A 24202-nucleotide genomic window follows, 5' to 3' on the forward strand; every position below is an offset into this window, starting at 1 on the left:
GAGCACATGGTGGTCACAAGCATGTTGCCCAACAGGAAACACGCGTCAAGGGTTTGTTTTATATACTGCTGATTGTTTTTCAAGTGGGTATGTGTTTGGGGATGTCTGACTATTAGCCCTGAGGTAAAATAAGGTGTGTGTGTGTGTGTGTGTGTGTGTGTGTGTTTTTTTACAAAAGTGAAAGAAGTTCCTTCTCAGCTTCTTTATTTGTCAGTGAATCTAGACAAGAATGTCTCATTCTGTCACACTCCAAATCCCATGGCTAGAAATAACAAGCTTTTCCTATAATTTGAATTGTAACATATTAAAAAGCATTCTAGCTCTGCAAATGGCAGAAAAAAATAATATACATAATTTTTTTAGGTTAAGATCAAAAGTTGAGTGCATTTAAGCAGCTAATGCCCACAGTACCGGAACCATCCACTCCATTATATGCTCTTATGTCTGTCCGCCTTTCAGAGAGATGATTAGAAATCAATCACAGAGCAATGCTCCGGGCCCTTTGATGCCCACTGATTAAAGTCTCCACAGTCTAGGGCCATGGTCACGACCTTTGCTGTAGCTGTTGATCGTAGAAAATCAACTAACTAAAAGATGCCCATGCTGAAATGCAATATAGAAAAAAGCATCAAAAAACAATAATCCCTCCCCAAGCCCCCATTTACTCTCATTTGCAAAGAGTTCAAAGGAAATGATAACCAGCGTCATTCATTAACTAATAGGAGGAGGACAGCTTTTGATGGCTGCCAATATCCTCCATACAGTAGGATTAAGGAATGTTTACCTGCTATGCAGTACATAACTTAAATAAATTGCTTGTTCTAATGACCTTCAGAGTAAAAGAAAGACAGACAATGCCGAGATCAGGCACTTTAGTGAGTTCATCTCAGATGCAGTGAAAAAGGAAATTGATGGCCATTGATGTCATCCTTTTTTCTATTAAATCATTTCTCCATATTATTAAATTGGAATGGTCTTAATCTGTGGAACAGGACTGGTTGTATTTTGGATTAGAGGTAAATCTAATTTAGTCACCCTAGAGAGCTGTTGTTTTCCCTCTTTGCAAAATGATAAACTTTCCAGACGTTAAAAATGAGCAGCCATTTCAAAAGTGGGCAGAAGTATCTGGCAGACAGGAATATTATCATATCAGCAAAGAAAACAAAACATATCATCATTCAGTCAGGCCAGTAGTAGACTGAATATCTGAAACAAGCTGGAAATTATACAGCTGTAATGTAATTACAAACACACTTGAGCTGGAATCAATGGCATATGATGAAAAACATTGATTGTTCATAAGTTTCAACACATACATGCAGAAGCGTACAAGACTAGTATTTTTTTTTTTTTTACATTTCAATATCACATGCTTGAAATGCAGCAACAAATGTAGAATACAACAAATAAAAACAAATACTTAATAATGCAAAACATAAACAAAAATCAAAAAACTCACAAAAGTACCAAAAAATTCAACACTGGAACAAAAATGGCAATTCTGTCAAATGGCCCAAAACTTTTCACACTTGCCCCAGGCCCTTAACAATAAACCATTCAGGGCTCAAAAACAAGATACTGTTAAACAGCAACAGGCAAATGCAGGCATTGCTGGTACATTAAAGGAATAATATAATAATTTACTCACCCTTTATGTAGTGCCAGGTGCTTATGGTATTCATTTCTTCAGGGCTGCTTGAAAACATCTAGATTCCTACATCTGGGACTTGTTCATAGAATATCAAAAGTTTTATCTATTAGGCTGAAAGGCTGTGGGTAAGTCCATGTGGTTCTTCTGCTTTACATTTCAGCATGCTGCCCATGCCATCATTGGGTGACCTGTAACCCAGCTGTCGATCCTCAGTAATTCGTTTTTTATCCGTCTCATATTCCTTCTGCCACATCCCGTCCGGCGATCAAGTTAAACGACACCTGCAATTGACCGCCAACCCCAGAGCATGAAAGAAGAGGGGCATCTTGTGAACAGATGGGGTTTGAATAGATTGGTGTCCGATCAGCTTTAAACATTACATCAAATTACACTACATTACTATCCTGTGCTCCCAGATGTGATTATCATACAAATGGACAATTGTTCATAATGCGCTCATGATCCGGCAGGACAAAATTCCATTTCAATGCACAGTCAGGGCCAGAAAGCATTTTAGCACAGTGAGAGATTTGACTCGCATATCACTCTCAGTCGTGAAGGAAGATTGCTCTCAGTATGATGAGGGTCTTTTTGGATGTGGCGGAGTGCTGGTGAAAAAACCCTAAGTTGACAGGTCTAGGGAGCGACAGTTTGGATGTCAAAAGCAGCTATGCATGACCCAACACGCTGCATCAGCCTTTACCAAATAACCTCGCTTATCTTCTGTCGCTGCCATCAGAAGAATGAAGAGACACCAGTTTGCTTTTTTCCCTTCTTGTCCCTCTCTGTTTGTCTCCAAAGAGAGTACTGTCTTTCAGTTGGAGCAGTGATTTCAAACTCTTCTCCTGAAAAGCCATCTTCCTGCAAGTGGAGCTCTAAACACCTGAACCAATTAATCAAGGTCTTCAGGAGTACTCTACAATTACAGGCAGGTGTGTTGGAACTGTAGGATGGTGACCATTGAGGAGTAGAGTTTAACACCTGTTCATTACAAAAGACAGAATAAACTCTTTGATTGTCATTCATTATTTCCAGCCAATCACTCCTACATTATGTCTAACCACATTTTCAGGCCATGTGGGATTTGAACCCATGATCCTTGCCTTCAAGACACTGGCTTATACCACTCAGCTAGAGGACCTTTCACAAGCACTGGGTGTTTTTAACTATGTTTAATCTTAAGCTTATAGGGGGAGGCATGAAATTCTTTGGGCTATGTTTCTGAACTTGGAAAAGAACGGATTCGAACCCTCAATTTCAGATCCATGATGTTGCATTCTAGCACTTAGGGAACCTTTGGTGTAAGGTTAAGACATGACCACAACTAAACATAATATCTTTTAAACATGCATTTTGAATATCAGAAAAGGTGATATTTGAACCGTTGATTTCAATAGTACCATACCATATTTTAGTGGTTTGAGCTCAGCAGTTAGGTTACACCCAAGAAACTAAACTGTAATTATTACTAAACCTGCAATATGAACAACAACAAACAAGATTTGAACCAGTGATTTCAAAAGTACCAAACTTCAATATCTCTGGGCTATTAGTTCAGTTCAAGGCTGTTTTTTTTTTTCAACATAGGTTAAACTGTAATATCTCTTTAACATAATATGGAACACATTATTTTGAAAATCTGAGATTTGAACCCATGATTTGTAGCCTGTGTTTTATTTCAGTATTCATTCTCTTTGAGCTTCCACTTTCATCATAAACCCAGCAGACCTGAGTAGGCTGAATCTGAATGCTCTTTCCTGACTTAGGGCTCTCAAACCAATACTTATGTATTACAGAGAGCTTCTTAAAACTGTACAGACTCCTTCTAAATCTAAGAGTGTATATCTCTAAGGTACTTGAGGCCCCATGGATGTGAAGGACTTTTGGAGAGGACCACTACCATATGTTCAGGGAAGCACACCAATACAATGTCCCTCAACTTCTTTGACTATTGATCTTCGATTAAATCAACCTTATCTTAATTCTTTAGACTTTAGGGCCTTGAAATTCTATTGTTCATAGTTGTAGCTTCTTTTGAATCCTGTGGAATGAGCTTAATTAATCCCTGCCATAAGCAGATATTTTTTTTTTTTTTACTATAAAATGCTTCATAGCCAAGAGGGGTAAAAATAAGAACAGAGGGTTGGACAGAAAAAACATTCTTGCAGTTGTCCTGGTGTAGCCATGGTGATGAAAGGAAATATTTTAGCTCCAAACTGAGACAGCAACTTCTTCTAGATGACATTTTCTGTAAAATAAATAAATAAATGCAAGCAATGCCCTTTACCCTTAGTGAAACGGGGAAACACAATGAAACACAGGTACAGTACATTGACTTACCCTGACATCCTGTATAACATTTGTCTCTAACTCATGTGCGAGACAGATGTTTCTAATATTTGACAGGTCAAATATGGATTGTAATATTTTTGTTGTCAGATTACAACCAATAACACACTGCTAGAGTGTGGTAAAGGACACTATTCTTTGACAAATGAATCTCTCTCTACCTACAGGTGCACAACAGGAAGAGATTGATAGGAGGATAAAAGCGGTGTATAGGTTTTCAGGTACGCAAGTCTACGGGGAACCTCATTCACACATTAACAGGATATCCTGGGGGAAGTGAGAAACTACTGTGAAGGCACCCACCCTGAACACACATGGGAATCATCACCATCTGCAATGAAGACAAACTGATTATCTTGTTAGACAGCCCTGCAGCCATTCAGGGTATGATTATGTATTAAGAAACTACACGAAAAAAGACAGACACTCTTTTGGAATAATAAACACACCAGTGTCAACATGTGAATCAACTACACACAGCATGTGCATCATGGACGAGTTTAATGCATATTTAACATACTGGGAGTGCTGTATATCATTCACACATCACTGGTCTTGATGCTGGATCACTAAATGCTCCATTGCTTCCTCTGTGGAATGTTTCCTGGAAGAGACTTCTAGTAGATATATACTCTGAGAAAAAAAAGCTTAATCATTTGAAATGCATGGCAAGTAGGGCTGCACAATTTGAGGGGGAAATGTAAATGTGATTTTTCTAATTAAAATGATTGAGATTTAAAATGTGATACAAATATTAAAATAAGTAATAATACTATTGTAATGAAAATGTCACTGTAAAATACAAAAAGTTGAGTATTAAAAACTGCAGGGAGGTTTATGATTGCTTCTTATTAAAAATCTGGTGAAATGGATGTTGTAAGTGACCCAAACTCAAAGCAGATGCAGAGATGGAGTTCATATGAGACACTAAAAACTCCAGATAATGGGCTGCATGGATGTAAATGAACACAGTGCTATGCTTGTAAATATGTATTTAAATAAATTAAAAAACTGGGTTTAGGCTTTGTTTTTCTATTGTAGGGTTGGCGAACGCCAGTCCTGGAGAGCCGCAGGCCTGCAAAATTTTTGAGTCAACTCTAATAAAACACACCTGAACAATCTAATCAAGGTCTGAAGATTTACTAGGAACCTACAGGCAGGTGAGTTTTTATTAGGGTTGGATTCTTTAGTTTACTTGCCAGATTGATATACAGTAGATAGATAGATAGATAGATAGATAGATATATATATATACAGAAAAATAAAAAAAAAAAAACAAGATAGATAGATAGATAGATAGATAGATAGATAGATAGATAGATAGATAGATAGATAGACACACAGAGCTTTTTTATTATTAAGTATTATTTAATGATAGAAATTTAGTATTTAGAATTTAAACTTGTTGACCATCTATGAATGCATATTAGTCATTTTAACTGAACTTAGGACTGGTGGTGGTGCTTTTTTGGTCATTCAGTAAAAAATGGGAAAGCGCTCAGTCAGTGTTTTCACGACTGAAAATATATCTGTACTAAACTTATACTTAGCCTCCAACTCACAGACTGGCGAGTAAAATCTGAGAATTTATTAGCCAGTGGCTAGTATTGGCATCATTTAGTCGAGTGAAGATTTAGTCACGTATGCAAGTGATTTACTCGCAATGTAGAGGGCTGCTTTGAACTTTATTTCTTTTAATCTTTCAGCCCTAATGCCAAGACCTTTAGCAAAGACATGAATGATTCTTGCATGTTGGCTAGTTGAGGTGTAATTAGTACAGAATTCTGGACCTGTTCATTCCAAACATGTCCTTGTATTTCTGCCTCATAACACACCTGACTGAAATCGTCAGCTCATTAATAAAGACTACAAGACCTGAACTGGGGAATCCAAAAGGGGAAACATTCAAAACCTGCAGTGCTGAGGCCACCAGAACAGGTTTGGGAAGTAATTGTAGACATTTCCTGGTTAAACTTAAATTCTTTGTTAAAGGACGGTATTTTTGGGATAGTGCTATTTGAGCTCTCAAGAGATGGAGAAGCAGGAATATAGAAGAAATCTTCATATTAAATATTGATGTAGCAGGAACCCCTCAAGTTCTCACAGAAAATAAAAAATACAAAAAACCTTCACACTTTTCAACACCATTATTCAGGGGAAAGAGAGCATGATTTTTGTCAGAAGAATTTTGTCAGCTCCACTTTATGTTCAACAAATAGCACAGCAGTGGTGCCTTCTGTATATATTTGGGGTTACCCATTTCAGGTTTCACATCCACAGTAGACCGCACTTATTGCATCTTACAGCTGAGATTACCTGAATTTCCTTCTTGTTACATAAACTTTTTCCCCCCACAGAGGCAGTCACGGTGTAGGTGTACGCATGACCCGAGGGTTCTCTGGAGACAGGACGAAATCATGGAACCTTTGGTGTAACAACTGGCACGTACTTACAAACATACAAGTTAGTAACCTTTTGTAGTTGTTCTTGTGTCGGAATCATGAACAGTATGCCTAGGGCTACATCACTTACTGCAGGATTTTGCACCTCTGAGGAACATGTCACATGACAACCATACGTGCATGTGTGTCTTAGACTCTCAATAGAGGACTGGATCCGTCAAGGTCCATTGCTTCTTTTGAAAGTCCTGTTTTATAATGGAATCTGCTGATATGTGACATGAAGGCAGGCATGTGGATGAATGAAAAGAGAAAAATAAGAGTTCCAAACACCTGAAAAAAACCTCCTGATGACCTTGTGAAGATAATACAAGAACAAAACCATTAAGCACACAATACAAGACAAAAACTCTTGTAATTGCACATTTTAAAGGTCATGGATGTATTTTTTCCACATTACTCCACTTAGCACCAACGTGCTATAAAATGAGAAAAAGTGCAGAGGGTGATGAGCATCAGCCATGTAGTGTACGCTTAGTCTTTTAATACATCTGTGGAAGACATGGAGAGTTCATTTACATGTATTCTTTCGAAAGGGGATACGGCTCGTTTAAAGCAGGGTAATTAGAGGGCTACCCTGTGTGTCAATGATGAGGATGAGAAGAAGCAAGCTGATTGGAGAACACTCATCTCAACACTTCCTGTCTGAATGCTTGCGAAAACGGAACCCATCTGTTTAAACAATGCACAATTACCAGCATTTAAACAGCTAAATTCGTTAAAGTGATTAGTCCTGTGTTTACCATAAGCAACACTCTGTACACAAGATAACAGGCTCATCTGCATATGCTAATTAGGGCAATTAGATATGCTCCACAGAGTCATTTCTATTCAGTCAACCTACAGGCAGTTTTAGGAGATTATCACAAATAATGAAATGATTTAATCAATCACATAAAGGCTAATATATGCGCAACAAATGGCAAGGGGCAGCCCGAGCGACAGATTTAATGTCACAAACAGCAGAAATAAACCTGGTCAACAACAGTCATTTTCTCTTTTAGGAGATTAACAGCTTCCTGATTACAAGAGTTCGCAGGAAAAAATAGTAGGCTAAATCATTCCCTCGATTTGCTAAATCGTGCACACGATTTATAAATCGAGAATGAATTAGTAAATTGTGTGCACAATTTATTTTTTCTTGCATGTCATGTGCAGGGCTCCGTACAAGAATGCAGTAACGATAGACTGAAAAAAACAAAACAAAGAAAATTATGACCCTGATACCGTAACATACACACCAAAATCCCCTTATAACATAAACTGTTTCCCGATATGTATATTTATATGCATTTACATACTCAGTGTAGTCAATGTATATGCAAAGTGCAGTACTGATATTTCAGTTATTCAGCATTACAAACATCTTCGCGCTCCCCTGCATGGATGAGGTTAGAATGAGAGGAGGAATATGGACAGAGGTGATCTTTATTTATGTCAGTTTTTTGGATGATTGGATGGTAAGTGGGAAAAGATGAAAGTGGATATTTTTCCACAGTGTTGTTTTTTGTTGTAGGGTGCATGGTGAAAAGAATCAACCTAGGCTCCATTGATTCTTTCCCTCCTCCATCTCTCAAGTTATTAATCAAGGCCTGCAGTCATAGAAGAAGTGTGGATAAACACAGGAGTGGATCAGTTTAATTTGATGCTCTGATGCATTATCAGTGAGCAGCGGCAGATATTAAACTAGAAATCTCCATCACTCGGACAAATATAGAAAAGGAATAGTCTCCTGTGTAAAGCCCAAAGGTTTTGTGTGTACGCGAAGATTTGTTTACAGTCTGTGTGATGCAAATGTCGTTATCAATATGTGTTGACCACCTGTGTTTGGACACTGTTAAATGGAGTGTACTTTGAAAGGCTACATTTTCAACTGTACGCATATGCTGGCATACGCAAAAAAAGAAAAAAAAAAAGAAGTATTCTTTACATGACAACAGTGCAAATGAGTTTCAAAGTTCAAGTTTTTGAAAATGATAAACTGTGTGTAAACTACAGTCATACAAATGCATATTATGTGTTCAGTCTACAGACATATTTTGGTTTGTGCAAACATTTTTTGTGAGCAGAGCCTATCTGGTGGCAGAAAATTATAAAAATAAATTACTTTTTTTCTCTCGCAAATATTGTAACAATTCTGATAAGAAAAATCGTCTCAGGTTACAAATGTAACCATGGTTCCCTGAGTAGGGAACGAGACACTGCGTCCTCCAGGGGTCACTAGAGGACGCAGTTCGAAGTTCCCTTGAAAGGGAACATCTCAGGTTACGAATGTAACCATGGTTTCCTGAGTAGGGAACGAGACACTGCATCCTCTAGCGACCCCTAGAGGATGCAGTTAGCAGTTTCCTTGAAAGGGAACAACTCTGTCTCTTTCCCCCTCGGCTCAGAATCATAAGTTTATATCCCACACATCTGCCATTTTTTTTCTTTTTCAGAATTGAAAATTTAAATTGAGTTATAAAGTTGATTCTATAAAAATTATTTGCATTCCGATTCTGACATCCAATGTCACAATACTTTTTTCCCTCTAATAACATGGACTTTACCCACTTCCCTCCACTTGTTACCTGTGTTTTTCTGCCAACATAGTGCACACGCAGCTGGAAGTGACGTAACTGTGACGTCTATAGAAGTGCATATGTTTGCAGGCACACAGTGCGTAGATATTGCCAACTACTGGCCTAATACCGCATTTTTAGTCATTTGACAGATCTGTCTGAACAGGGTTTGTTTTTGACAACATTATCATCTAAACGCAAAACTTCAAAAGCGCACAGGAAAAAATTTCTTATGTAGCCCCACAGTTCCATTAATAGGCTCAAACACACTTTCATCAACATCAAACCAGAAATGTTTTTGATTTAAGCTTATATGGATATTACTCAGCATCATAATTAATATTATTCACTGATTAGTCACTGAGTCTAACACTTCAAAACTACTACTGTCAAAGAAAAGTAACTGAATATAAAAAAAAGTTATTTTTAAAAAGTTTTTTAAGCAGTCATGGAATCTGGAAGAATCACTGGTTTAGAGAGGCACAGGAGAATGTCAGGTGTGTTTGAGAGCCGGCAGGCAGGGCGTGGCATCTGAGACCATCAGTACAAGAAGGATAATTATAGAATCACCTGATGTTACCGTAGCAACAGAAACCAGAGGTTCACGTTCATCCCACTGTGCTGCACTGCGTTGCTACAGAGACACCCTCCTCTCCTGTTAGCACAACTGTGAACACTTAATCTGATCATTTTAGAGAGATGCCATGTCACCTCAAGCACTTTCCCCCTCTGTTATTCATGACACCGACTAATGCTTAACCAGATAACTTAGTTTCCTTCCTCTCATGACAGTGAGAGATTAGAGTTCTATCTAACAAGTCCTCTGAGATAGGGGAGCTCACAGTGTTAGTAAACAGAAAACATGGGGACGGGAAAAATGGCTGACTTAAACATAATGGCTCTGGGACATAAACATGAAAATTATGTAGGCCGAATACACCTGTGTTTTACAAAGCGACGGGCAAAGTCAAAAACCCTTACAAAAAATGCTAAAAGCAATGTCTGATATGGGAGGAGAAATGAGATGAAGTTTTTCACCCTTGACTCTCTTGAACCGACAAAGACAAGCTGGGATAGAACCCTTTGAAGCTGCATTGAAACCATGTGTGGTTAAAAAGTATATATAAATAAAATATATATAAAAAAATTAAAAAAAAACCAAATACCTCAGCTGGGATAGAACCCTTTGAAGCTGCATTGAAACATTGCAAGTTTGCTTCAACCGAACTTTTATGGAGGAAAATCCTGGAACAGCTTTTGACTGAAAAAAGACCCGACATGTCAGGAATTCATAATACTATATATATATATATATATTATATATTATATATAGATCACTCTAGTTTTAAACAGATCCTGTGTTCTCAGGGCAGTATTCACATATCATTAATCAAAAAGATAACATCATCCTGTGTTCTCAGGTTAGTAGGCATATAGCTTTCATCAAGAGGAGAATGAGAGTGACTCTCACTGACACTCTATAGATAATTACACTCTTTGTCATTTATCTCTGTAGGGCTCTGCTAATGAGAATCCAACATGATTCAGCCGACATTAATGTTCACAAGTAGACCACAGTAATTATATTCACATATGATGTGAATATATGTCCTTGATCATTTCCGAAGTTTATCCAGGATCTTTCTTTTTTCATCCTCTGGCTGCCATGGTGATCTAACAGAATGATGAGCGAGGAGAAACAGTTATTCTGGACTCCTCTCGCTGTTCAATCTGCCTCGCAGTGTGTGGCAGAAATCCTCTTATACTGCCTCCGTTAAAGGTGCATGCCCTCTTTTCAACAAGACCACACCATTTCCCCCTCTCGCTCTTGGCTCTCACACAGACCTCTTCTGAGCATCTGGAGGTCAATAAGACACATGCAGAAGACATGGAAGCTGGCTCATAAGAGCAACTTACACTGCCCCAAGAGACTAAATCTGGGATCAGAGTTCACAGCTATTGAGTCCCAGCAGGGGCAGGAGGAAGCAACTGTGTTACAGGTTAATGACAGTCAAATCCAAGAAAATATATTTTAGCTGTTGATACCAATGTAACATTAAAGGGTTAAGAAAAACACTTATTTAACCATTTCATTATTACAGTTGAAACTTTACCTTCAGTTATTAAATATATTTAACATGTTCAGTGAATTTGATATTACTGTTACATTCTGGTTTCTCAATACTGTTTGAAATGAATCAGAACTGTTGTATAATATACAGGGTTTCTGCAGGTTTCATGATGGTGAATGTAAAACCTTTAAAGACCTTAAGACCAAACAAAGAAAACTTAAGGAACAAGTTGGAAGGAGCACAATACTAATCTATAAATGCACATTTTGTATTAGCAATGCTTCAAAGATTACTTTGGAATAAAAAAAAAATCAAAAGGATTTCAAGTTTTAATATTCCATTGACAGATATTTGTTCCAGTTTAAATATTTGTTCTTGCATTAACTGATTTTGTGTAATTTTTCCAGAAAACAAGACTTCATATCTTCAATTTGCATCTCAAGTAAATGTATCTTGATTTAAGGATGTTCTATATTTATACAGAGGAAGCATGCAACATTTAATGCCATGACTTTGTGCATCAATTTTAAGGCCTTAATTTTTGAAAAATGCAAATTAAGACTTAAGACATGCAGAAACCCTGAATATAACCGTAAGCAATAAAATCCAAATCTGTAACACTTCTCAGACCTTCCTACAGTATGTGAAAAAAAAAAAAAAATACATTATGGTTCTCACTGCACCTCAAATTCATGGTTGCACATCCATTTCTTGATATTCTGCTGTTTTTCTGCTCTTTTGACTGATGTCAAACAAGAAATGCAGCTGAGCAGCTGAACTGATCTGCCAGAATAACATTTGCTGGAAAAAAACTAATTCTAACTTCTGATATTCAAGCTTAAGTGTGAAAAGCACATATCCATTGCATTGCATTCCTTTTTCCCCTTGAAATGTAAAACTTGAGATCAGTTTAAGAGCACTGAACAAACACAGTAACTATTTCAATGTAGTCTGCACAGAAATTCAAAATCATTCTGTTGATTGTCTCTATTGTCAGCAGAAGCGTGTTTGTCATAGTGTATAAGTGCACAGTTTGAAAGTCTAGAAATTGATCCAATGTTCACTTCAGGGGATAGTTAACTCAAATGGAAATTGTCATCTTTCACTCACCCTAATGTTGTTGTTCCAAGACTATGACTTTCATTTTTTTCTGAGTACAAAAGCAGGATGTTGAAATACTGTGCTGGTCTCTTTTCAATGAGAACTGAAGATTTCAAGCTTAAAAAAAAGCATCACAGAGTAGACCATAGGATACATGTGTTATATCCCAACTCCACAACAGCTTCCTGTGAGAAACGGACTGAAATTTAAGTCATTAAATCACTTTTTTTGGGTGAACTGTCCCTTTAAATGCTAACTTGTGAATAAACAGCTATACATTTGCCATAGAGAGGTTGTCTGCAGTTGGCTACATTGACACAAGTGTTGTCTTCTGTTTCCTCTCACACCCAGAGTGTCCCCACCATAGAGAACACAAGAACCAGAAGAAGAGAGAAGACACAAGAGTTACATGCAGGTGAGAGTCACACAACGGCATGGACCAGAGCACTCAATGTGTCAGATCATGTGTAACACACACATATACACAGAATATATTCCATGTGTACCATGGCAGACAGAGAAACTCATGTAGTTCATATCCCATGATGAAAGACAGGTTAAAACAGCAGCAGGTGTGAGGATGAGAGAAGAAACACAGCTGGAAAGACACATAAGAATACTGCAACTTTCTGGACATCTTGAGGTAAAACTTACTATTTAAAACACCAAAAATATAACATTTAACACCAGCCTGAAGAGAGAGAGAAAATAAAAGATTATAAAACAAAATGGGATGAGGCGACAAATGTTAATATCTTTCACAGCTCTCCTAAATCATTCTAAATTACACTTTATTTCTCAATATACACCCACAACAAATCATGGGGTCAAAAGTACTAAAAAAATATATATATTTTTTAATGAAATTCTTAAAGTTCAGGATTAATATTGCACAAAGCATCTTAAACTTGTTTTTTTTTCTGCTTTTATTAATGATATAATGAAGAGGGGGCAAGAAAAAGGAGACAGGGATATAAGGTGGATTTAAATGTGAAATCTTAATCATCTGTGTTCACCACGGTACTTTCTGCTGCACCATGGCTCTGACCTACATAATGTTAATCTAAATTTTCATATTTCTCAATTTGAGTGAATATATATGGGTTTGAGTCCTTAAATTATTTAACATAAAAGGTTTAGAAAGGTCAAAGAATTGGGCCAATCAAGCTGAACACTGCTAGATTCACTTGAGGAAAAAAGACATGAAATGGAGATGAGCTCTGTCTTCATTTGACAAGAAAAGGACACGATGTCCTTCTGTTAAAGGCCACAACATATTACATGATTGTGAAGTTAGATCTCATTAACCTGAAAATTAGTTATTTCCAGTGTTTTGACTTAATAAAGGGCTGTAATAAAGCTGAAACAGCACATTGGCGCAGCAATGAGGCAGAAATCTGGGCAGAACTCTGTTCTAAAAGTCATAAACTAACATTAGAGAACTACATTATACCATAATCTCATCAAAAAGCCCTTTCTCACAAAGCTAATAAATAACTTGAGTTGCACTGGGCAAAACAGGAGAGGGGGGTTTATGGTTCATTAGGGCAGTGGAGAACAGACGCGATGATGTTTTTAGTAGAGATGATGGCCATTCAGCTAAAGCCCAAAACACGGGCGATTCCTCAAGTGCAGTTTAAGCAAGAGACCCAGTGCTCACCTCCATCACACTGGGTGGATCTGCCACTATTCTGAAATCAAATGTGGTTAAAACATGAGGATGGCATTTAGAGTATCATTTTGTCTTTAAAAAAAAAAAAAAAACACTGAGGGAGAAACATGCTCGGGACTCATTAAAAATATATTCATGGGCCTTCTTAGCCTTCATACACTTCATATTTTGTAAATGCTCAGATTTAATTTGAATTGTGTGGTTACTGCATTTCCATTTTAAAACATATACAAGTAGAAAATATTTTTTAAATTCCAGTATTATTTCAGAAATGACTGTTTTTACTGTACAGTATTTTTTGTGTTTTTGGTCCTCACTGATCCTCAGGACACCTTAAAATAAAGTGTGACCATAAATTTATGCAGGTTTGGAACAATTTGAGGGTAAGTAAATCATGACAATTTTAATTTTTGAAAGAACACTCCCTTTAACTTAATATTGTATTTTGTCAGTATTAACCATGATAGATAATACCAAATCAATGAAGACACCAGAAATCTCCATAGCAGCATTGGTGTAGTTACTGTGTTTTCCCTTTGTAGTGCTGTGTAGTAACTACAGTGTTTTATATAATGGTCTTCATGTGACACAATTGTAAACTCTACACCACCCCACCCTCAAAACCAGTCAGACAACATGGCACTTTGCTCATTTTTATTTCTCAGATTTAAATACAATGACAGGGTCTACCTCAGAAGGAAAGAAATTCAAACACTGTTTCTGTATGGCGGGGAAGAGCAGGAAAAGACGAAACGATGACCGTAGAGTAAACCTCACAGAGGAGGCCGAGAGATGCTTGTAAAGGTGCTGGCAGCGGTTCTTTTGCCACAGAAAAAGAGAAAACACGTCCTACACAAATGCCCAGAAATGTCACTGAACACTCAGATCACATCAGAGAGAGAAAAATACGCTCAGTAAGTTCACTTGGTTAGTTCCGATCTAACTTCAAAATATCCATATATACTGAAATATAGAATCTCATGATTAAGGAGGTGTTTTCTCAGCAAGCTGTTGAGTTCACGGTTGCTCTGTGCATCCCCCTCATTTCTTTAAAAGTCTTGCCCCAAAATATAGAATCTGATTGGGCAGATCAGGTTTGCTAGGATGGGGTTTGACAGCTGGTGATTGGCTAAAAATTTACATGAAAAAGATGATTGGCTAACATGTCAAAATTTAAGATTAAGGTAAGTACGTTGGTCCAATTCGAAGCAGCTAGTTATCTGTAGCCTACTCGCTTTTAAAAAAAAAAGAAAGAAAGAAAATGACAAGAAACAAAGTCCTTGGGCAGAAGAGAGGATATGCACAGAGTTATAAAAAAAAAAAAAAAAAAACAGAAAGAGGCAAATGTTCAACGTTAGAAAAAATAAGAGCATACTGATGTTTTGTTGTGATTTTTTTTTGTCATGATTTTTATTTTTTTGTGTTCTCTGCGAATGCATCTGGTCTTCCTCACGGTCTTTGGAACAATGACTTAGCGGCGATACCCGAACTCATCCGCATCATCATCACGGAAATCTCCATAACGCCAAATGTTAAGCTGCAAAAGAAACGGAAAATAATCAATTAAAGACAGAGTTAAAATAAAGCTCTAACTGTACATTGTGGGAATGTCAGCCATGCAACTTGTAAGAATGTCAAAAAAAAAAAAAAAAAAAAAAAATGCTCTTACTAAAATTATTTCAGATTTCCAATGCAGTTTGGACACTTCCATTGTGGCTTTGCTGAAGCTAAGCTTCCTATATAGTATTAAGTTAATACTTTATATATATTTTATGCACTGTAACGATGCATATGAGACTTTTATTGACCCTGCATTGAAAGCATCAGATTATAATGACGACGAATCCTCAAAGCAGCAGATCTTTGATGTTTTAAATGGGCTGCTTCTTTAAATGGACACGTGAGGTAAAAGAACTTCATTGCAAAAATTGTTGAAAGGGAAAACAAACATTTGACCCCCCCAAATTCTAAATAACTTCAATGAAACATTAATAAGTAGCAAAATGAGGCTTTTAGTCACCTGACAGCACTGATTCACCATCATTAAATTCTGATAAGCGTTTTTGCCCATGTAACTGTGAGACTGAGGCGCAGATGGTCAGCGTGTAGACAGGATCATTAAAACACGAGCTGGTCTGTAACATCATCACACCTCAGTAATAACGAGGCGAATGGTCGTTTACTGTGCTCTTTAACTCTAGTCCTTTCACATCCAGTCACGCGTGAAGACTTTACCTCCAACAAATTCCATAGCAGTCCTATTTTACATCGGTTTTGCCACATAAAGCAGCGAAATGTTTCATTTGTGCAAAAGTGAATCGTTTCGGCTTCAGAGATTCTTAGGGAAGATGGGAAATCATTTTGTATGTGATACAAAGGCTTTTATCTTTTCTCTTCATTTCTGTCATCGGTGTGCATGTGGCTGTTAACTCGGAGAGAATCACAGCCAATTAATGTCTAAGATAATTAGCGCCGTCGTTAGCAGGGACATCATCATCAAGCTCTTGGGTTGGCATGGTTCTCTCTTCTGCTTGAGTCTTGTTAAACAGCCATTGGCTTGTCATATGGTGCAATGTTTTAGCCAAAAGACTGTTCAACGTGCACAGCGCTGCATAAAAGTCAATGTTACAGGTAACAAAGCCAAAGCCAGTTCTGAAAACAAAACTCTCTGTTTCAACAACCAAAAAAAGCAAAAAACAAAATAAACAGGCAAGGAGAAATGCAAGAATAAAAAAAAAAAAAAAAAGATACTAACATGAACTGAGGATGCCTCAAATATACAGTCTAGCGCTAAAGTTACATAAATTATATCCCATGTATATGATAATAAGGTAACACTTGGTTACACAAGGTTCAATTTGTTAACATGAACTAACAATGTATACATTTGTATTTAATGAACATTAATAAAAACAAAGTAACAAATGTTTTCCTCGTTAGTTAATGTGAATTGCATTCACTAATGTTAACTAATGGGTTGGTTGGTTGATGTTTTACTGTCATGCCAGTTTTCTATATTCATTTACAATTTGAAATAATATAAAAGAGCAATTTAAAACCCGTATAAGTTTTTTAAAATTCACTTTAGATAACTCTAAAATGGATTCAGGGTTGAATCTGTTAAAAATGTCTTCAAAAGTGTTTGCGGAGTGATATTATTTCCTAAAAGACTTAAACCAGCACAATTTAATAAACTGTTTTAAAGAAACTGGACTCACTGGCATGAAGAGCATACCGGTGTGTCTTTCTTTAATGTCCTATTTAGCATAATGTATATACAATCTGATCCTAGTGATTAATGAAAATAAAGATGCAACTGATGCACTGATCCCAATCATTTTGACATCTGTTGATGACGCAAGATGCTGTGGTGAGTTTAAAAAATCTGAGGGTGGCATGGAACGCATTTCAATATCTGTGCTTCTTTAGCAGCAGTGTCGGCTTGTTTGTGACCTAATGGAACCTTATTTTAAAGTGTTACCTATATAAATATAAAGAAATGAATTGCTGGAAAATATTGTGGTTGACTGTGGTGTGATAAAGCAGAAAGATTTAAAGAGGATGAGAGTTTACAGCTCTTACCCTGGCACTCTTGGCAGATTCCTGGCCATTCAGATATTCAGTCACCTATGACAAGAAAAAAAGTACATTTAGACAGAGAAAGGCCTAGTGTTGTGTTTAACTTTAACATACCCAAACGACATCCTTCAGCATCTTCAACAAAATAAATGACACACATAGGACATTATGGAGGACAGAGATTGCTTTAAAAATGACAGCATTTTCCCAGATTGATGCTGTGCAGAATCCACAAGTCAATCACAGTAAGTGCACCTTGTTTAGGTGATGTTTTAATAGACCTTCATCTTGTTGTGTCGCTCCCTGATCATCAGGGTGGCGACTGGAGCCATGTGCTTGCAGAGTATGCATTCAATAACAAAAAGTGAAAGTGTGGGTGGTTCCAGCCACTAGACGGCCTGTGAGTCTCTCACTCTCTTTCTTTTCCTGCACCACAGACACAGGCCTGAATAACACTAAACATATTGACCGCTTCTGCCACAGCAAGCATTGAGAGTCACTGACTGAGGCATAGAGGAGTCAGAGAGCGAGACTGTCTTTGTTTCCGGTTCAGAGCAGTATCGGCAGTATCGTTAGAAAGCTGGAAAGGTCTGTGTTTTCTGAAGTACTAGGTACGGATGAGATCACAGCCGAGGATTTAATGCACAAAGATGGCAGATGTTAAAAAGCGTAGGGTGTGCTCTTTTAGCAGCGTGTTTGCATGTGGGGGTTAATTGGCTGGCTGAAGATCAGGTGGTTCTTCAGTGCTTTAGGACATGCATGAAAAGACTCCGGGGTACATCTGGACTCTGCAGCTGCAGACGGCAGAGAAAAGTGCAGCTAACGCAGCTAATCCATCAAGCGTCTGACGCGCCACATCCACACACACCATCATCATCAGCAGTTTCACAAACTCTGCTGATAGCATCATGTATGCCAGTTAATCGACATTTCAAGATTAGGGATGCACAGATATTAATAATACTGCTAAGCTGATAATTATTACTGATAAATAGCTGATACGAAAAATTTACATTTAGATTTAAATTTAGTTTCCATTAGAGCATACCTTGAAGGCAATGTTAAGTCGCTTTGGATAAAAGCATAGGCAAATAATACAATATTTTGCTGAAATTATTTAAAAATAAAATCATTTTAAATGCCTCAAGTGAATTTAGGCATCATAACATTATAATGTACAGTATAAAGTACAGTATAAACAATGGATATTATAATATTGACCCAATAGTCAAATAACTGATATACTGTAGCTATTGTGTATATTAATCAAGATATCAACCTTTTTTTAACTTACAAACATTAGTATTATCTTGATGCATTGTGACACATTGTCGAACTTGTATCACCATGCGTATTGTCTCTTCTTGTAATAGGTGTACGATATGTACAAAATGTTTTCACAATGAGTAATTTTATTTCGTAACAATATAGTTTTACACTTATTAAAGCTATAAAAGTTATTCAGTAAAGAGGAATGATTTTCTTTTTCTTTTGTTTGATTAACATGACAGTCAGCAGCTGGTATATTAGGCTGCTGTCACTTTAAGACCAAATGCACAGCTTCAATATACCGATACACAAATTTCAGACATCAGATCTCTTTCCCAATTGTTTACATTCACTTAAGACACAACAGACTGCGCTTACATTAATACTTGCCAATGCAGGCAAACTGACATTTTTATGTATTTGACCACTGAAGTGCAATAATCTGCAAAAAATGAACTGAATTCAAAATTGCATGCTATCTGAGAGGCAGATTTCGGTGTGTGCAAGTACCACATTAAATGAACTCTTTAACATTAAGCACATCTGTGCTTCATTATCTCATTCATGAATGTTTCTTTAACACTCAATGACAATGTGTTGTCAACTTTTAGAGTTTCACCATTACAACAGAGTCTGAAAACACACACACTTCTCCTTTCCAAGTGCCATTTCTGTGTCCTCTATTCATAGCCTTCACTCTTGTGGGTTCAGGTGGCTGTGTTTTACCAATCTGCAGACTGCAACTGAGTCTTTTACCGTCTCTCGGCATGAAATGATGGGACAGTGATCAGATTTGCGGTGTTCTTAGAAACACTCTATAATACCCAGTAATGCAGGCAGCCTGAAAATCAAAGCGATCATAGACACAGCCGCACAGCATTCGAAGAGAACAGTTTGGACTTTGATCATCTCTGTACAGAGATTAAACAACAGAAAGACTCTGGAGCTGAAACGGCTTCTCTGTCCCAGATCAAGCCTGTGTTCAATCCACAGGGCACAGGAATGAAATGGGGTTTTTAGGCAGCGATGCGTGTCATTCAGCATGTGTCCCGGCCCGTTTGTGAGGATGAGTGTGTGTTTGATACTAGAGGAGCAGAAAATTCCCCATTCTAAGCTTAGCTAACTTCTACTGGTTAATGGGTAATGGAGCTGTCAGGAGCGAGGCATGATGGGATATGACTGGACATGGGGTGCCCTGTAAATGCCTGATTGTACTTTAGCTGAGATTAAATAATCTGAGACTTACTAAAAGCCCCCTAAGCAATATGTCCAACTGGGCTCACTAATTATGCATTGGTTCCTTTATAGCTATTAATTTAGCAAATTAAAGACATGTTTAAGTAATGAAACAGGAGAGTAACAGAAATATAAGCCACTATTTTAAACCCTAGACGACTTTCCATAAAATGCTAAAAAGCTACAATTCTCATAGGACAATTTCATCACATAACAATCGTAATAAATAAATACTACACCTCCCTTGGGCTTTTTTATCTGGATTGTACAACTCAATATCACCAGAATATGACAGTGAGAAAGAGAAAATATTAACAGTGCTATGGTTTCATCAAGCCATCAATAGCACCACAGGTTTGTAGAACATCTCTGGCTGAGATCAGACCACCTTTCATGCCTTAATTAATGTCTCCAAGGGAAGGTCATTATACAGCAACAAGACTTACAAACTCTTTCTGAAATGATAAGTCCAGAGTTTAGCCCTTTTAAATCAACTATCTAAGTCAATACTGTATGCTTAAGAAGAATCTTCCAGAACAAATCTCCAATAAGACTGACTGCATTCTATGACTGTAAACGCTAATTGGTATGTGAGCTTGTAATTAGCTTGTAAAACTAATGAACGTGAAAAGGCACCAGTGTCACTGATGGTACGCTACAGTAAGCACAAGCTTAGCGCTGATGTAGCATAAATACAAGGAACCTCTGTACCAAACCCTGCGAGCTGGCTTATTGCCTACTGCTTAAATGGACATCTACCTAGATACCCTTTTTGCATTAAATAAAAAATTATGTATAATTACTTCTCTTGGCTCCTCTGTCATCTTGGATTAGGTTAATTTCACTGATCTTGTTGTAGAGCATTGTTGCAGACCTTGTTGGAACAGCCTTTGCATGAGAAGCCCACTAAAAGCCCACCAAGCTTTACATGCAGGAGCAGCACTACTAAACTGACCTCAGAGCAGCTTGACTTGATGTGAATTCACCCCTTACAATTGCATCCCGTCCGATAACGCACAGACATCTCATCCAGCATGCCCGGATGAGGAAGAAAATCAGAGAAAGAGAGAAATAAAAAAAAGAGCAGTGCTTGACAAACACAGGGAGGGATATGACACATCGATTTCAACTATCGATCCTGAGAACTGATGAAGCTCATGCACACTTATCGAAAGGCCTGCGTTATCTGCGCGCAGGTGGAGAGAAAGGGAACCGGTGGGCCTTATCTGTCACTCTCTCCCTGTCAGACAGACGTTCCCATACCTGACTCCTACTCTCACTCTAAAGATTTCCTTTCTCTTTTTCAGTCTCCTTATACGGATATTCAAGGACTCATTTCTCACTAGACCACAGTGAATGTGACGGACTGACTGACGTATGGACTCTGGTCTGCAGAGTAAAGATTTGCTGATAGCAGGAAGTCAGGTGTCAAGCATGGCAGATACCCTTCAGCAGCAGAGAGGACATTGGGAAAAAAGATCACAGAGCACAGTGTGTTTAAAAGGAATAAAATATCACAAGACAGACAAAAGGTGTGGGGTCACGGGTGGGATGGCAGCATGTATTATGAAGGCAGAGTAAATAATCACTGCGTATTAACAGCGTTTTAAATCACAGCTAATTTACTAAGGAATGAAAGGTTTGATCCACTGCTTTGTCTTTAATTCTGCAGATTATGATTTATCACACCGCTTTCACCGACATGCAAATACATGCAAATTTCCAAACTACATCCTCCTGCACACGGTGTACTGCACTGGAGGCCAAACCAGCAGCAAGAAAAGATGGGGAAGGAGAGAGGGAGGACAGAGAAAGAGAGCGTGAGTGGGAGAGATAATGAATGAGAAAATTAATGAAGGAGAGAGTGAGATGAGAGAATCTTTATGAAAAGCCAAGGGTGAAAGCAGAAGACAAGTGGCATGGCGCCACCACACTATACTAAAGTGCCAATGCTAGCCAGACTGTGGACTCGATCTGGCATACAGGATGTGCCCTTCATGTGCATTTACTGATGATGGAATGTAATAGTGTAATAAGATAGTTATTACATATTCATAAATGTACAAGTCTGCATTAATGGCAGGAAAAGTGGCACAGACTTTGTTTTTGGATATATTTAATATATTACCATGTTCAGATGATGGAATATTTCCATGTTCAGTTCACTAATTTCTGTCCTACTAGAATCACAGAATGAAATGACAAAAATAATGATCTGTTTCCTGAACATTATCTGCCATTGGTCGGTCAACAGATAGTCCCGCCCATGAACTCGTGCCATTGGTTAGGCCAATGTCGTGGTGTTGGGCTGATCAGGATTCTTAAACACTTTCAGTTGACAATCATTTATAGCCATGTTTACATGTCTTAAAACTACTGGAGCTTTCTTTGGATGTACATTGAGCTGCAATGCTGAACTAAAGCATGTATACAGTATTTGAGGTACAATATGCCTGAGCACAAGTGATTCATATATATATGTGAGTGTAAAACAGGAGCAGAAGTGAGTGCCACCAAAGTCAGACAGCTCTATACATGCACCTCAAACAACCTGTAATAGAAAATGAAGAAAGAAAGCGCGAGGGAGTGAGAGGCGGGTTCGAGTGAACCAGAACAGCAGTGTTCCTATGGGAACGAGGAAACGGTGGACCTGACGTGGCTGTCACAAACACCCTCCATATGCTCAGAGTCTACAAACCACTTCAAGTTCATCACAAGCAGCCTGCCAAGAACAAACCTGTGTGGTCTGATTCAGGAGTGAAAACAAATTCCATCAGGGCGGCAGAAGGTCACAGGATAAATAGCTGATCAAAGAATGGGTTCAAGTGTCTCAAATCAAACTGAGGGAGAAGAGTTTGTAAGCAATGAAGTCTCACCTCCATCAGATAAACGGCTATTAAATGAAAGTTTCCAGAGCTGGTTTAAATGTGTAAACTAGGGCTGTGTGATTTAGTGATTTAGTCTCAGTCCTGTGTCAATGTACTTTCTAGTTATCATAGTCAACCTTGTCCTGTTTTTGTTTAGTCAAGTTTTAGTCGACTAAATGTCTAAATATATATATAAATATATATATAAAAGTTAACATACACATGCTTAATTTTACCTCATCTAGTGCACTGATTTATTATAGGTTATTTAATATAGAAAAGTTAACATACACAATGCTTAATTTTACCTCATCTAGTGCACTGATTTATTATAGGTTATTTAATATAGAAATGAATATCAAAGACTTAGATATGCACTCTGTCTGTAAAAAAAAAAAGAAAAAAAAAAAAAGTGGAGATCTCATGAAAGAACACAGACTGTCTGAATGACACTTTCATTTAAACCGAACATTTCACTAAACTTTAGCTTGTTTGTTGGTGTTTTCAGATCGGCACTTCTGTAATGAAGAGTGAGTGCATACACATGGTTGCCAGATTGCAAAAATTAAGCAAAACACCGGGCAGAAAATTTATCCTTTTTTACAGGGATTCGAACTCTTAATATCTGGCAACCACACACAAAAGCTTGCAATAATATTTCATCTAATTTTTTAGTCGAAAAAAAATTTTTTTTGTAAAGTTTTTATTTTTTAAAATACATTTTAGTCTCATCTTTTATCTCAATGTTATTGCATGTCGAAAGAGTTATCATTTATAGACCATACTGTCATCTCGTCATCATCTTTTTTTAGTCACGGGGGAAAAAAAGCTTGTCAACAATCATTTTTCATCATAGTTTTCATTAATGAAATGAACACCACTGTGTGATTAAGTTATAATTATAGTATTAGTGTTGTAATTTTACAGTAGCACTGAATGAATATAATTTTCAAAAATATTCTTTTTTACAGTGAAATATTACAATAGTATTTTTTATTTTAATGTTTTAACATTAGATGAATAATAATAATACAATCAAAATTTTGGGGCGCATTATGCATCCATAGAATAAAGTATAGCAAATTTGGAGCTTTTAAAAATAAATAATAAAGCACTTTAAATCTTCATGTTTGATCAGAAAATATAATTTTTTCCTCTAACCGTGCAGCCCTAGAATAAACTAATCTCTGACTGTAAAAACAGCTTTTAAATAGAGATCTAAATGCTCAAACTATTGAATTAAGTCCTCTAAGGTCCAGAATGTTTGTATGCGCTTGACACAATGTCACAAATGAATGCAGCAAGTTTTTTAAATGCTCAAGAAATGGCAAAAGCATTACATAACAGGAAAGGAGAAAGAGAGGAAGTGAGAGCGAGACGGATAGA

At 37.3% G+C, this 24202-nt stretch overlaps 2 protein-coding genes and 2 long non-coding RNA genes across 5 annotated transcripts in view; 2 read left to right on the top strand and 2 right to left on the bottom strand.

Moving 5' to 3' along the window:
- lepb (leptin b) overlaps positions 1 to 2585 on the bottom strand; it is a 161897-nt gene extending 159312 nt beyond the window's left edge. For both annotated transcript variants that reach the window (XM_042722134.1, XM_042722135.1), the window contains exon 1: positions 1649 to 2585. The gene's annotated coding sequence lies outside the window, so the exon portion shown is untranslated. The remainder of the gene's footprint in view (positions 1 to 1648) is intronic.
- Positions 1 to 5070, top strand: part of LOC122137031 — a 101007-nt gene extending 95937 nt beyond the window's left edge. The window contains exon 4 of the long non-coding RNA XR_006154527.1: positions 4168 to 5070. This is a non-coding gene — a long non-coding RNA (uncharacterized LOC122137031). The remainder of the gene's footprint in view (positions 1 to 4167) is intronic.
- Positions 5071 to 5078: 8 nt separating this feature from the next.
- LOC122137030 overlaps positions 5079 to 24202 on the top strand; it is a 32640-nt gene continuing 13516 nt past the window's right edge. The window contains exons 1-3 of the long non-coding RNA XR_006154526.1: positions 5079 to 5160; positions 6358 to 6463; positions 12545 to 12836. This is a non-coding gene — a long non-coding RNA (uncharacterized LOC122137030). The remainder of the gene's footprint in view (positions 5161 to 6357; positions 6464 to 12544; positions 12837 to 24202) is intronic.
- Positions 14505 to 24202, bottom strand: part of snd1 (staphylococcal nuclease and tudor domain containing 1) — a 169762-nt gene continuing 160064 nt past the window's right edge. Inside the window, exons 23-24 of the mRNA XM_042722131.1 lie at positions 17448 to 17492; positions 14505 to 15402 (exon numbers count right to left, since the gene is read on the bottom strand). Coding sequence (XP_042578065.1) covers positions 15337 to 15402; positions 17448 to 17492 — 111 coding nt within the window. The 3' untranslated portion in view covers positions 14505 to 15336. The remainder of the gene's footprint in view (positions 15403 to 17447; positions 17493 to 24202) is intronic.

The sequence above is a fragment of the Cyprinus carpio genome, chromosome B4, assembly GCF_018340385.1.
Source record: "Cyprinus carpio isolate SPL01 chromosome B4, ASM1834038v1, whole genome shotgun sequence".
Lineage (NCBI taxonomy): Eukaryota > Metazoa > Chordata > Actinopteri > Cypriniformes > Cyprinidae > Cyprinus > Cyprinus carpio.